General features: G+C 34.9%; 1 protein-coding gene across 2 annotated transcripts in view; it reads left to right on the top strand.

Moving 5' to 3' along the window:
• LOC129755321 (myosin heavy chain, non-muscle) overlaps positions 1-15314 on the top strand; it is a 125254-nt gene that overhangs the window by 79902 nt on the left and 30038 nt on the right. For both annotated transcript variants that reach the window (XM_055751753.1, XM_055751752.1), the window contains exon 4: positions 8835-8956. In XM_055751753.1, coding sequence (XP_055607728.1) covers positions 8835-8956 — 122 coding nt within the window. The remainder of the gene's footprint in view (positions 1-8834; positions 8957-15314) is intronic.

The following is a 15314-nucleotide window of genomic DNA, read 5'->3' as shown; positions in this document are numbered from 1 at the left end:
TATTTAAGACTTTTTAACCTCAGAGGTCATTCGGGTCTGAATGAATTGTTGAGGAACTCAAGAGATCATGAACTTAACACATTGCAGACAAAATATGAGATATCTCGTTTTTCGTTTGTCAACAGTGTGCTGGCGGTGTTTTTCGTCACAGATTTTTAGGGCTTGTGATATAGCTCAGTTGGCAAGTTTGTTGTCTCCTGAGCCGATGTTCGCGAGTTCGAGCCCAAGAGTAAACATCGAACACAGTTGTAACGGATAAGTTTTTCAATAACGATCCGCCAACTGCAACGTTTATAAAGTCGCGAATGCCATAAAGATGGTAAAACGACTATAATCGAAACAAAAAAAAAAGTCACAGATTTCATGGTGGTCCTTAATGTGTTAATATTGCTTGTCAATTCAATTTCCAGATTTCAATTTTTTAAGCAAAATTAGTTTGTAAACCCAAATAAAAGCTAAAATTTCTTATTCTAGTTTATTGTTTTATCCGAAAATCCACATTTTTTTTGCAAAAATCATTCACAGGATTTTTATTATGGAATAGATTTTTTATGAAAAATTTTTGCTGTTAAGGAAAAATCTTCATCTAAAAAATCTGCACATAATTATATATTTTCCCAGTGTATTGTTTAACAATAATACCACATTAAGAACACCAAAATATTTTATGTTTCAGAATTCAGTTTTTTTAAAGCCAAATATCATACTTAAATCATAAATTTAGTTCAAGTTTGCATCAAGAAAATTCGAAAATCTGATCTGATCTCCTTTTTTTTAATTTGATTTGATTTTATCAAAGATTAAAATCGTTGAATTTGCAAAATAGTTTGGAAGATGGAGCTTGTTTGATTTGAGTATAGAATAAGTTTTTTTTAAGAACAGGAAGACTCTCCTAAAAAAAGCTTATTTTATGCTCAAATCAACTTAGTTTGATCTACCAGACTCTTAAAAAAAAACAAAGATTATAACCATCGATGGGATCAAATTTAGCTCACCTTTTAGCCTTAAGACCAAATTTTCTAAAGTTACGGTTTATTAATTAAACTTTTGATGTCAAAGAACTTAAAAATAAATAATCATATAATTACAAACATAATTTGTTTTTTTTTTGTATTCGTAAATTGTTGGGCGAAAAATCGTAGGTGAAAATCTGTCACCAAACCCCCCCCCCCTCCCCCCCCCCATGAGTCGGTTCTTCCTACGGCCCTGACTGGAATTATTATACACTAGTCCAGAATTGAATCTGCATCAGGAGCTCTTTTTTTCAGAAAAACACTTTATACTGAAACGAAATTTCGAAAAATTATCAGAAATCTAACAAACACTTTTAAACTAGGGGAGTTATTTTGAAGAGTTCGACAAAAATATCGAATTAGGTAATTTGGTGAACAAAAATCGAATGTTAATAGAACTTTAAAAGAGAGATATGAAACTAGTTATTCAACCTATCTCCGTCAACTAATTTTCTGCTATTTTTTACAAAGATCTTATGATAAAAGTTTTTTTTTAAATAAATCGAACAACGAGAATTTTTTGACGAGACTTTACTTATTTTAAGCTGTTTTCAATTGAGTTTACGGTACCTTTATCAAAATTTGAAATCAACATAAACATACTTGAAGTTTTCATTTGATTGATAAATAAAAAATTCAAAAAATAATCAATTAGAAATAAATATTTCTAGAAAAACACTATAAGATGCCACCATTTTATTTGGTTTATTGATAAGCATACAGAAGGAAGAAGGTGTAACAAGATACAAAGTGTTGCATGATTCTTGTATACATTCTTTTACCTACGCCAGTAGGATTTAAAGTTGAAAAATCGAATAAAAACATGTTTTTTTGAGATACGACTGAAAATTCAGACTAAGAATTTAGATAAATTTACCAGAACTTAGGTAAATAGATTCAGGCATCTAGAACTCAGCACATTCTAAAAAAAAAACAAGGTATCTAATAAAAACATGATTCAGTTTTATTTATTAGAATGATGTTACGGAACCTGTTTTAAGAACTTTCCGTTTGTAAGAACGTTAAGTGTCGTGTCCTGTAATATTTACGACGTGTGTTAATTGTATGATAAGATCCGTTTGTACTTGCCCCGGTGTACCTTACTAATTTTTTCGAACATTGTTGCATGTCGGATTTTTGAAATCTGTATTTTAATACTTGTTTCAACCATTCTCGTACTCTTTTTGCACACATATTTTTTTTTCTAATGAAACAAATTTACCCGTAAATAATTCTGCACGAATGGTAACAAGGAGAATAAAAAGAAAGGTAAAATTTACCGAGTAACTGGAGTAATTTTTTACCAACCTTCTTTAGAGATGAATTTAATCATTTTTTCATTCACCTAGCAAAAAGGTGATTTGTACCTTTTTTCTTTCCACCTAGAAAAAAGGTAAATTTTACTTTTTTCGGATTCACTGGCCGAAAAGGTACATTTTACCGGTTTCTCATTCACTGATTAAAAAGGTAAATTTTATCTTTTTCTCTATTCACCTATTTGCAAGGTAAATGTTAGCTGTTTTGACTGGGCACCATAGTATTAGAACTCTTGTTTGGGAATAATGTTCTTCTTTCCGACAATTTCCTTTTACTTTTCTTGAATGTTCCTCCAACGCTGCCTTCTCCGTGTCCTTCCGCGAAACCATGATCACCGAATCCTCCAGCACATTCATTCTATTCTACGTTCGACTCATTCGGCCATCCGGTGGTTAATATTGGCTATGGCTGTTCCGGAATCATAAGCTTCAAGCACTTTGAAGCTTATCTGGAAAATCTGTCATATAAGAAAAGTATTATTACACGGAAAATAAAAAAAGGTAAAATTCACCGAGAAGCGAGGTGATTTTTTCCACCCCTTTTTCGAGGTAAATTCTACCTTTTTTCACCTAGAAACATGGTAAATAATACCGTTTTCCCATTCACTGATTTAAAAGGTAAATGCTAGTTGTTTTTTCTCGGTGAATTGTACCTTTTTTCCAACCTCGATTCAGGTAAATTCTACCTCGCTGTGAGGTGAGTTTCACCTCGAAGAGGTAACGAGCGTTCACCTTGCTATTTGAGTAAATTTTACCTTTTTATTATTTTTCATGCTATAATTGACTACCATAACTTACACGGAAAGTGAAAAAAGGTAAAATTTACCGAGAAGCGAGGTGATTGTTTTTCCACCCCTCTTTCGAGGTAAATTACCTTTTTTTTATTCACCCAGCAAAAAAGTAGATTTTACCTTTTTTTTCAATTCACCTAGCAAACCCCATAGTAAATAATACCGCTTTCCCATCCACTGATTTAAAAGGTAAATACTAGTTGGTTTGATTGCGTTCTTCAATAAGAATTTAAAAAAAAAAACAAAATTCATGGAAAATAGGCACTTATTTGAAATAAATGAAGACTTTTACACCTTATATTTATTTTTAAAATGTATCACCGTGTTTAATGAAAATTGTTGTGGCAAGTCCTTTTTTCGCCAAGCTCGTCAGGTCCGGCTTTTCCGGAATGATATCTGGAGGATGAGGTGGAACACACTTCGAAGCTCTGTGGGCCGATCTGAAACAAAAGCAAAGTATTATGAAGAGAACCAGCACAACTAACAAGATCTAAGAAAACACTTACCATTCTGTTCCGATTTTCACATATTGGGCACGTAGCAAAACTTGTTCCAAAAACAGCTTAGCCTCAATGAACGGATTCAGCAAATAGTAACTTTTTTTTAGATGAATTGTACCGTTTTTTTAGGTCAACTTCACCTTGCTACGAGGTAAATTTTACCTTCATTGGGTATACCTTTTTTCTAGGTGAATTACTTTTTTATTCAGCTCAATTCAGGTGAACTTCACCTCGCTACGAGGTAAGATTTACCTTTTTTTGAATTCACCTTTTATCTCGGTGAATTGTACCTTTTTTTCAACCTCGATTATGTTATTCTACCTAACTGTGTAACTTTTTTTAATATTTTCCGAGTTAATTGAATTTATGGCTCTATTTACCGTTATATTGTGCAAAGATGCAAACTTTTTCTGATCAATAAATTGCTTAACCTCACTAAACAGCTCCAGCAAATAGCTAACTTTTTGATGGGTGAATTGTAACGTTTTATATGGCTCAATCCTGGTATCTTTACCTTGCTGCGAGGTAAGCTTCATCTTGAAGAGGTAGAAGGTACCTTTTTTGGATTTACCTTTTTTGCTCGGTGAATTGTACTTTTTTTCAGGTAAATTTTACTCCGCTACGAGGTGAGTTTCACCTCGAAGAGGTTGAAGTTACCTTTTTGATTTCACCTTGCTATCTTGGTAGATTTTACCTTTTTGTTATTTCCCGTGAATGCCTGAACATGATTCAAAATGTGATTTGTACAATTTGCTGTACACGCTCATTTTTTTTTAACCATTTATGGTTGAAAAGTAACCATTTTTTGGTTTTTGCTGGAGAACTATCAATTTGGTTATTTTTTAACGATATTTCTCGCTTAATTTTAACCACGGTTTAAGTTCTTTAGCATTTACCACAACTATGGTTAAATTCATCTCTGTAATGAAAACTCTTCGGCGCCATTATGGAAGTTGTAAATGTTATTGTTGGTCGCGTTTTGTTGTTTTGCCAGAGAAAAAAATTGAATTTCAAGTATTTAAACATTAAAAGAAAATAAAAAGATACTGTGGCCTTATTCGGAAACTCGCGCTCTCTTTAAAGGTAGGTATTTTTTTCTGAATCTATTTTAAATTGCTACTGGATGCATTTTTGGTTTTTTTTATAGAATTTCAGCAGTTTTTTAAACCAAATATGTTGAAATTCACTTTTCATTTCTATTTTCAACAGGTCCTATCACTTGGTCTGGGACACTGGCCTGAAGGATCGTATAGGATCTCTCATCATGAGAGTAATAAGTCGATATTTTCTAAGTTTTTTGCAAATTCATTTACTCCACGGTGAAACCGCGAATAATCCGTATCTGAGTTAAGTACCACTAGGAAAATCAACACCAGCAAAAGCTGCAGTGAATCGCCCTCAAGAGCTCTTCCGCTTCTTAAGGCCGGATGCTCTCGATTAGTACTGCTATAATATTCGATACCAGCAGTGTCCTGGAAGCTGCAGTCTGATCAGTCTGAATATGGGTGATGAAGTTTTTAGCACTTTTTAGGACCACACAGCGTGTTGACCCAAATTTTTCCCACCATCGGGAACAGGACGATGCGAATGGCTCCAAGTGACAAGAATGGGCGCGGTGTTTATCTGATCGATTTTAGTTTACCGAAATTCAGACTGGAAGGATTCCTGAAGGAAGCTAAATTTTGGGCTTGTGACACTGGCCTGAAGCACCCGTAGGATGAGGTGAACAAGAAAAAAAATTAGATGCAGAAAGCTATCTGAGGTTAACGGCAATGTAGAGGTAATTTATTTATTTTTCTCCCCCACAGGGTTTACCTGCCATCTATGCCTGGTAATGTTTGCTCGTTCCAAGAAACGGCTGGCAACGTAGAGGATTCGTAATCGTGTTTGGATCCGGTTTCGCTTAGCGATACTTCGTGCCGTAGTCGGTTTCCCATCATCTGGTGACCCCAAATTAAATCATATGGGAAACGAATTCGATATCCTAGCCCGTAAACCGGCTTCCACTGCTACGGATTTCTAGATGCGTGGAATAAATAATGTTACCGATTGGACGGACGGTTTCCACATATAATAGTTGATTCCCGTTTTACTACTAACACACCACCGTTGAGAGCAGTATAATGCTGTCCATAGATACGGCAGTTTCTATCGATGCCAATGAAAAAGTACACAAAAATAAAAAATCTGCTCTAAAACCCGCAGTAATTTTTTTTTTCTAGTTAAGAAAATCCCAATTTTAGCATTTTTAAGAACAAATTAATCTGCTTTCTTTCTATTTGGCGATACGGTTAAAAATTAACCGTTTTTGAACTTCTCCGCATTAATTTCTTGCGGTTAAAAAGTAACCATATTTCCACTTCTCAAGAGAAGTCAAAAAATGACTTCTATGGAAAAAACCAAAAAATCACTTAACGCGGAAAGGTGTGAAAATGGTTACTTTTTAACGATAATTGGTTAATAAATTTCAAGCGTGTAAGTAAGTGTAAGTACCTATATTTGTTCTCAATTACAGTATGAAGAAAAAAAAGACAGTTCAACCTGATTTGAGTCTAATTTTTGCAAATTCAGAGTATCTGGTAACTCAAAGTTTCCGGTAACCCTATTCTATTTTTCTCAAATGATACACTCAAAAAAATCTTCACATTATTGCTACGTGAAAATTACATAGAGTTTTGCCACCATGAAAATCTCGTGAAACCTACGTGAATTGCTGATAGCAAATAGAGCCCGCGCGGCAAGCAGAATTCACGTAAATTGCATATAAAGTTGTATGTGAAAACGACGTAGACCAAATGTGGATATGGATCTGTCCTGGTACATGCGATTTACGTAGATTTCATTGCAATATTAATGTAGGGAGTTTTTTCGTATCTTTTAAGTAAAAAACTGTTTTGATTTTGAAGTTAAACTTTATTAAATAGTCAACAAAAAATTAAATAACGAATCACATATGCACTTTCAATATCCACTTTCCCCTTACATTTTTTACAATTCACTTCACTTAATTTATTAAACACAAATTCAGTTTAAAAATTTCATTTGCTTTGCACCTTTAGCGGTTGTCTGGCCGTTTGAGCTGCCTCAATTCCAAATCCTGTTGAAATAACGAAGATATAAAATAGCAGTCACACACAAATTACGAAAAGTCAGTTTTCCCTTCACTCAACTTTTTTTTTTTTGCTTTAACCCTTCAATGCATGACTTTTTTTAAATGAGAGTAGCAGTTATTAATTCATTGAAATAATATTCTTTTAATTCGAATAACACAACTAAACAGGTTTAAGGTCGTTATTTTGAGTGATGGTCCATGAAAGTTGAAAAATCATTTAAGAAATTCTTAATTCATTTCAATAAGATTTTGCTAATTTCTTCCAAATCTTGTTCATTGGGTGCAGGAAGGTGTTTGTGATTGATTGAGATCAACAAATTTGCTAGAATTTGTAAATCTAAAGAATTTCAGCAATTTTCCAAAAACTACTTTTTTACAAAAAAAAAAATTATGGCAATTTTTCCGCATACTTCAACACATACACTTAAATATTATAATAAAAATACCATGGGCTATTTTTTTAACATCTAGATATTTTTGTCAATACATCGCTTAATAGTATTCAAGCATTTCCGAGATATTTGGATTTCGATAAGTGTTATTTTAAATCAACACTATACATTAAAAAGTTAAGCACCAATTGTGGGATTCACGCTATATTGATAGTTCTCCTTCACATAGTTTTTACGTGAATGAACATTTCACGTATAGGATCAAGTGATTTTATTCGCTCCTAAGTGCTTCACGTAAATCAAGCAATAACTTAAGTATGAGTGGCTACGTGAAAATCCAGGTAAATTAAACGTTTCTTTTTAAGCTGAGTGTAGAAAATTTTATGTAGATCAATTATCACAACAGTTCAAGACTCTAAAATCAATGAGATTCTTGTTTAAATTATTTCTGAAAATTTTACGGTAAATCCGGCAGTGTTGCTAGATTCTTTTAATGAAAAATAGAATGCTCTATTTGGGACTCGACTAACTATGTTCTACCGCTTTGTTTCGATTCAATTACCACACTTTTTTTCTTATGTATGATAACAGAAACTGAAATATGGAAACCAGTGGTAAATTTCTATTACAAATAAGTTACAACAACCGTTTTTAAGCTTGAAAAAGAACAGGCTACCCACATGTGTGTGTGGCGGGCGATTAACATATCACATTGATAGTACCAGATTTTTTCACTAGAAAAATCAATAGTTTTGTTTCTGGAATGAAGAATGAGCAGGTTATTTCAATATTTAAATTAACACATCGTCAAAGAAACGACGTCAAACAAAATTTCAAATTCAACGAAAGCTAAACGACAACCGCAAAATTGCTCTGCTTTCGAGACCGAACGAGCCCCATTCATTTCAGCAAAACGTGATGCGCATCAATACTCGGATGGCTGGCTGGCTAGCTAGAACGTGTTCTGATGAGTCCGTTGAAAAATACCGGGCCGATGAGTCACCTTCACGTTAATACATATCTTGACCAGACGACCGACATCAGAAGCAAATGCTCAGGTTGGTTGGTGGTTGACTCTGGTTTTGTTGGCTGTGATTCGGTCAAAGTACAAACATAACCGCACCTTCTGACAGCTGGAATTAAAATGTCGTTAGAATCGATTTGAAAGATATGAGCGATGCGCCCATGTTTGTTGTTATCTATCAAAAAGACTGTTGATAACACAAAGTATTTTTTTTTTTATTTTTGTCGAAAATTTAAAGAAAAAACGATTTTCAGAACTGTGAAACTGTTTCATAACATATGTATGTATGATTATAACGGAGAGAGATGAGAAGTCTTCTGCAAACCCCTTACCCGACCTAAAGTAGCCTAAGCTTTGACAAACACAACTGCAAAAATTTAAATAGAGCAGCAGTTCACCCCACATTCCATGGTCGACGCGGTTGCTGTCATTCAAGGGAAAACAAACATCAGGTTCTAGATAGCCCGGCACAACCGTTTCTCCAACCAAGCTTAGAAAAGGAATTCGCAAAACAAATACGCCACACTTACTCTCCACTTTTTTTTCACCTGAAAAATGCTGGTTTAATCCGAAAAGGCGCTGAAACGGTTCAAGTTTTTTTTAAATAAGTGTTATTGACCCAACATTCTCGATTAGTATTTTGACACTTTGTTATTTTTTTCTCTCTTTCTTTCTAATTCTTACAGATCGAGAAGATCAGTCAATCTTGTGTACCGGTGAGTCGGGTGCTGGTAAGACCGAGAACACAAAGAAAGTGATACAGTATTTAGCCTACGTGGCAGCATCGAAACCGAAGGGATCCGTTGCGGTAAGTGTGTTTTTCCGTCTATAAACTCTACTTGTTTTAAACTGTATTTTATTCTATAATGTTTTGAAATCAAGTTAGTTTTCGCTAGACTTTTTTCTTCTATTTTATCACAAACAGAACAGAATAATCAAACGTGAAATAATTTTTTCTAAGGAATTACATTTCGTATTTACAGGGACAAACTATAAGAGGGTCTAACTTTTCTTCAGTTTTGAAGAAAATTCTTTCTTCATTTTTTCATCTACAGAAGAAATCCCAGAAAAACAAAAAAACAAAAAAAAAAGCATACAGAAGAGTCTGAATAAGCTAGCAGGGTGAGGGTTTAAACATCACAAGAAGGAAAAAAATTGAGTTGAAAACACATCTTTTAAAACTTCAGAAAAAATCTCAAGAAATATGTAAAGAATACTGCAGGTCATATAGCCTTTGTTACTGGCCCATAACAAAAACTCGTCGGTAAAATGTCTCTGAATTTTGCTAGAAATGATATCGAACAGTTGTCGAATTATGAACCGTATAAATACTTTTCATTCTAAGGTTGCATAGATTCGCCTTGTTATCAGTCAATTTAACTTTAATTAATGGAAAATTGAATGAAATTAACCACTTCAATTTTGAACTCCCATAACTTCGTACTCTGGTGACTTTTTTTGTTCACGTTTTCTATCAAAGATAGAATAACTATTAAACTTTTCTCACGAAATTTGAAGTTTTTCAAATATTTCTGACCTGCAGCACAACAATTCTACGAAAATCTGACGAATTTCGACTTTTATCTCAGTAGTTACACAAATAATATCAGAATTTTGCAGAATAATTTTTGAAATATATAACTAACGTGTATGAAATTTATTATGAGTTCAATCGATGGACGTTATGTGCGAGGTACAATGCTTAAGGTTTTGTATAGAATTTTTGATCGTTCACAAATATTTTGAGAAACTTCGAATTTCGTAAGATAATAGTGTAATTATTGATCCATAATTAGTAGAAAATATGAATAAAAATATCGTTAGAGTACTACTCGCTTCCTAAAACTTCAAAAATGCGACGAGGCACTATCTAGTAGGGAATCACTTTTCAGGGAAAAATGCAATACTGAGTGTTCTTCTTACCAGTCTTTTATGGGCGTACTGTCAGATTTCTAAAGTGCGTTTTAAATTCGAAAAATCGAGTTCAAATAAGGAATGTTACAAAGCTTTTAAGAGGTTTATCGAACACATTCTGAAAACCTACGATGAACTTAATAAATTTATAATACGCTTAAAACATTTTTGAAAATGGAAAACTTGATGTTAACAGCTAACAATGTGCATGGCAACACTGCAAAATATTTTCAAACTTTCATCATACAAGAGTTTTATCAAGCAAATAACGCACACTACTAAATACAGTATGAGCCATAAAAAAATGCGAAAATCTATCATCAAGGTTCGAACAAATTTTCATTCATTTTGGCATGTAGAAACGATAAGTCGATGTTCCACCTTCGTTCTCAACTACTCTCTCCAGGCTCCAGATCTGAATCGGGAGCATACCTTCGCCATATAAACCTCTGATATTGAAGTCCACACCTCAGAGACGAAAGCCTTCAGAGAACCGAGACTTCCGTGAGAGGATCCACACGCCATCGCTTGAACATACGCCCATATCAACTTGTCGAAAGGGTTCAAATCTGGGCGTCTCGTAGATCAAAAATCCTTTGGATAAAACTTCATATTCTTCTCTAACCATGTTTAGGTCCATTTCGAGGTATGGCATGGGCTCCAGAAATTTGGAAAACAACATTCTCGGGTTCACCGAAGTTTACCCGAATCCATGGAAGCACTGGATTCTTCAAAATGTCCATGTAGACTTCAGTATTACCTTTTACTCCAGCTTTTATGGAAACAAATTTCAATCCATTCGAAGCAACCGCTTCAAATACTATGATTTGGATACTTGGAAATAAAGTTGAATTTTAGGTTCTCTGGAACATCCTTAGCCTTTAGGGGTGACACCAAATCAATCGGAAAAAGTTTATCGTCTGAGAACACGGCGATTAGCTGCTTCTTCTTCAACTCAAACCGAAATCAACTAGAGTGATATGGTTGATTTAACTATAATTATGATTGAATCAATTATACATCAATGATTGATTTTATGCGTTCAACTATATATATTTACAGTTGTTTTTTCGTATTTTTCCTGCATTAATTTTTAGTTTTATTTTGGTTTTATACATATTTTGTTCATAATGATGGCAACAAATAATCATATGATTTTGTTAGACATCAGAACATTAATGGTTTTGACATTTTGTTTTCCGATGAAAGGCCATTTGGTGCCGGGATGCCGCCAGCGGCATCGATTTCCTCGTCTGGAATTGAGTTGCTGCCGCATCTGGCTGAAATTGATTTAAAGGGAGGAAAAATATTGTAAACAAATGTATGCTTTTCAATTATACCTTTGCTAATTACCTTCTGATTTTGCCATTGATAAACATCAGCTGACTGTTGCTGACATACTAACTACACTTATGTAAACACTCGTAGTATTTGTTAAAGTATCTCACAATCAATCATAAAACTATAGTTGACTTTATCATATTTATAGTTCAATACCTAGAATCAATCATACATTTGTAGTTGAATTTATAATATTAACAGTTAAATCAATTATATCATTACAATTGAATCTATCATATTTATTGCTAGATGTAAGAGGTCAACCAGTAATGTATAGTTGAATCTGTTATTTTTATAGTTGAATGCCTGAAGTTAATCATACAATTGTAGTTGAATCTATCATATTAACTTATTAACAATTGAATCAATTATATCATTACAGTTGAATACCATTACAGTTTGTAGTAGAGTCTATTATATTTATAGTTGGATGCAAAAAAACAACTTACTCTGGTATATTCGGAACCCAACTTTTTCTTCAAGTATTCCTCAGATATGACTTTGTAGGGATGCTTCTTAACCTCAAATGGATGCGATGCGATACAACCTATTCCTTAGGCTCGGTTCAATTCTAATCTTGCATCGGACCTGTCAACTCTGGATTCGTCTGAGCAGAATTTGAACCAAAATAAACATCCACTTCTTCGATAGGCTCAAAAAGAATAGCTGGCAAACCATCCAGCTGGTAAGGTAAAATAGGAAGGTTGGGGAACGAACTTGATTCTTACTCCCTGCCAACATTTTTTTTAATTTTTTTTCGATTTTTTTGCGAGAGAATAAGTCTAAGCCTTTATACTTCTGCAAAAAGGAAATTTTTTGATGTTGTAACCGTTTGGGTATAAAGAATGTTCGATACCTACTGATAAATTCCAATATTTTATGAAGCAATTATTCCTTCATTTTTATATTTGTCAGGTCATACAGCGCTTGCAAGAAAATGCGTCAATCTTATGCAACTTTCCGAAACCGGTAATCACGACGACCCGGCCAATATCTGATGGTGCATGGAGGTCACCGCGATATGAAATTGCTTATTTTGGCAACGATAAAGCGTCCGGTTGGTCGTTTCTCTCTCGATCAAAGGAAGGTATAGGCCTGTTTATAGGCAATACAACTTCCCCTCGGTGCGCCGTGTTGGAAAGAAGTGAAAAAAATACGACTCGATAAATCTCATCCGAGCCGAGTATTTAGTACCTATACAAAAATTGGAAAAGTTTGTCTGCTGCCTACATTAGTCATCATCAAACCATATTTCCCAAGATCATCGGAAGAACGTGAGAGAGCTGCATTGGGTTTTTTTTTTCTTTCCGATCGGCCCAAACATAAATTAAGCAATTAAAAACCTGCGCCCAAAAAAGGGCTGCCAGCCCTGACTGTGGACAACACTATTTACACATTGGGTGCTGCGAACTAAACAATTATGCCATCTGTTTCTTTGGAGATCCATCCACATAAACTACGAGATCTGGCGAACGATTGCATTTAATCAGAAACTGTCCAGAAAAAGGCGGCTCGAGTGCCGCCGATTGCGAAAAGATTTATAATTTAATGGTGTGGATATTGAACTGAGTCATCATCTCTCGGATGTTTGAACGAAGGCTGGCAACCGAGCCGGACTAAATTTCTGCACTCACTCTCAGACACTACTTCAATCAATCAGCTTTGCCACTAAAAGGTTGATTGATAAATCAATTCTCGGAACTGGGTGATGTTATGGTATCATCAATGAAGTAGGATGCTGATATTCGATATTTAATAAACACCTTCGGAATGTTTGCGCCAATTTAACTTTCTGGATCGAATAATAATGTACATTCCTTACATTTTATCGACAAGAAATCCACTTTCCAATGATGCCCCAATTTGGCACAAATGAGCAGTCACTTCTTGATCGCGCTTTGTGACCGCCTGGGCTGCGTAGCCTACAATCACGTGTTTATGTCATGTTCGACCCTGACTGATTGCACTTTTGGCCAGTCTTTCGGTCGATCACCGCCGCCGACCGGATTTAAGATCCCCCACACTGCGAGGTACCAGATGGGGGAATGATCGAACCAAGTTTTTTTTATTGAGTTCGTTACTGAATGGAATTCTTCCAAACGTTTCAGAAAAAAGTTTTCTCCGAGAAGGAAGGGCGATATCTCTGCTATTATTCAAACTTAAGATTTTCCATCATCCTTATGTTTTCAAATCATCAAAGCAAAAACTAATAATCAATATCAAAGTGTGATTGCACCAGTCGGTCGCTGCCCAGCTTGCAAAATACCGGATCAAACAGCAATTAATTTCATTAGGTCAAAAAAGGCTGAGCAAGCACTCATTACTCACAAGTAGCACCACGCGTGTTTCGATCGATTCTTCGCCGAAGTCATCAATTTACGGGCTTGATGCAATGGCTACTGAAGCAGTATTGTCGTCACTGTCCTGCTGCTGATTGAGTGAAATCGTTCCCCCTACAGACTGTATTTGATTTTAAGAGCCTCACACAACCTTCATGTGGCGTCAAGTTGGCAATAATTTCGTTCTTCATTATAAGACTTTATTGAAGATTTTTGTCGGAAAAACAAACATTCCTTAGATTGAGATGTGTCATCAATCCGTAATGATTGTTGAAGATATTGACCGGAGAGAGTGGTCTTTGAGTTTGATTAATATGAAATTTTCGTCGTTCTCTCTCACGTCACGTCATACATCTTTGGAATAATATTTCCGGTCTCTGATCGACTGAAACATTGAAGCATTCATATTAGAGTGGCCCGTGTAAGAAGACTTTTGAAAATCTTTCGCTTTGCTGGCTAAAATTGATCCTAGGCCTAGCACAAGGTTTCATGCCAAATTTGGGCCAGATAAAACCACGGGAAGAAGTCGTGAGCCTGAAATTTGTATGAAATTTTGAGACATTTTGGCAACGTGAAAAAAAAATATTTTTTTAATAACTTTGGCCTTTATCGGTTGAGTTCTTCTTAAAATGAGGTTTCTCAAAGCTTGAGCTCAAAAACTGTATTCCGATTAGCTATGATAAAAAAAGTTATAAGAATTCGACAATTTTACCCTTATTGTTGACGAAATCTCTATAGACTCTTACAGGGTGCCCATTAGACCGCTGCAAGCTTTGAATGGAAATTCAAATTCTTAAATTTTTACACCTCCCATTACTTTTTTGGTTGTTTTTGACGCTACAAATAGCTGATATGCGTGATACCTCATGTTTCTCTAATTCTTTCCATTACCTACGAAAATGTGATTATTTTCGGGTACAAAGATGTACCAAGCGATTTCATAATGTCAGTATTGATTTTCAACAGAGCAACACCTTCCTGCACGCTCGAAATTCATTAACCAATTATCGTTCAAAAGTAACCATTTTCACACCTTTCCGCGTTAAATCATTTTTTGACTTCTTCCATAGAAGTCATTTTTTGACTTCTCTCGAGAAGTGAAAATGTGGTTATTTTTCAACCCCATTGTTCTAGTGCGGGGATGTTGGATATGGTTATTTTTCAACCAAAGCCAAATTTTGAAGAATAGCTAAAAATCGTCATTTTTCGTTTAATCGCAAAATCAGTCATTTCGACATTTCAAAGAAACCGTAGAAAGATAAGTGATAGTATTTAGTACATTTTTATTGTTAATAGTTTTTTTTTTCCTTATTGGTATCACATTTTTAACGGAAGAATTCGAAGTGCAACTGTTCCCTGAAGCTTGCTGTTGGGCATGGACTAATGGAAGCTTTCAAACGGATTGGCTGATTGGAGGACGTTCTTCTGACGTACTTTAATCTTTATTGGGGCCGGATGATTGTTGGCAATGTTGGCACCGGTAGCTGGTACAGGAGGTGAAGGCATCAATGGTGAACGTTGCGCAGGAGGAAGTATGCTTGTAGTTGAAGATTCGGGCTCCCGAAGGTAGCA

This window comes from Uranotaenia lowii, chromosome 3 (genome assembly GCF_029784155.1).
Source record: "Uranotaenia lowii strain MFRU-FL chromosome 3, ASM2978415v1, whole genome shotgun sequence".
Classification (NCBI taxonomy): Eukaryota; Metazoa; Arthropoda; class Insecta; order Diptera; family Culicidae; genus Uranotaenia; species Uranotaenia lowii.
This window is presented reverse-complemented; position numbering and strand designations above follow the sequence as displayed.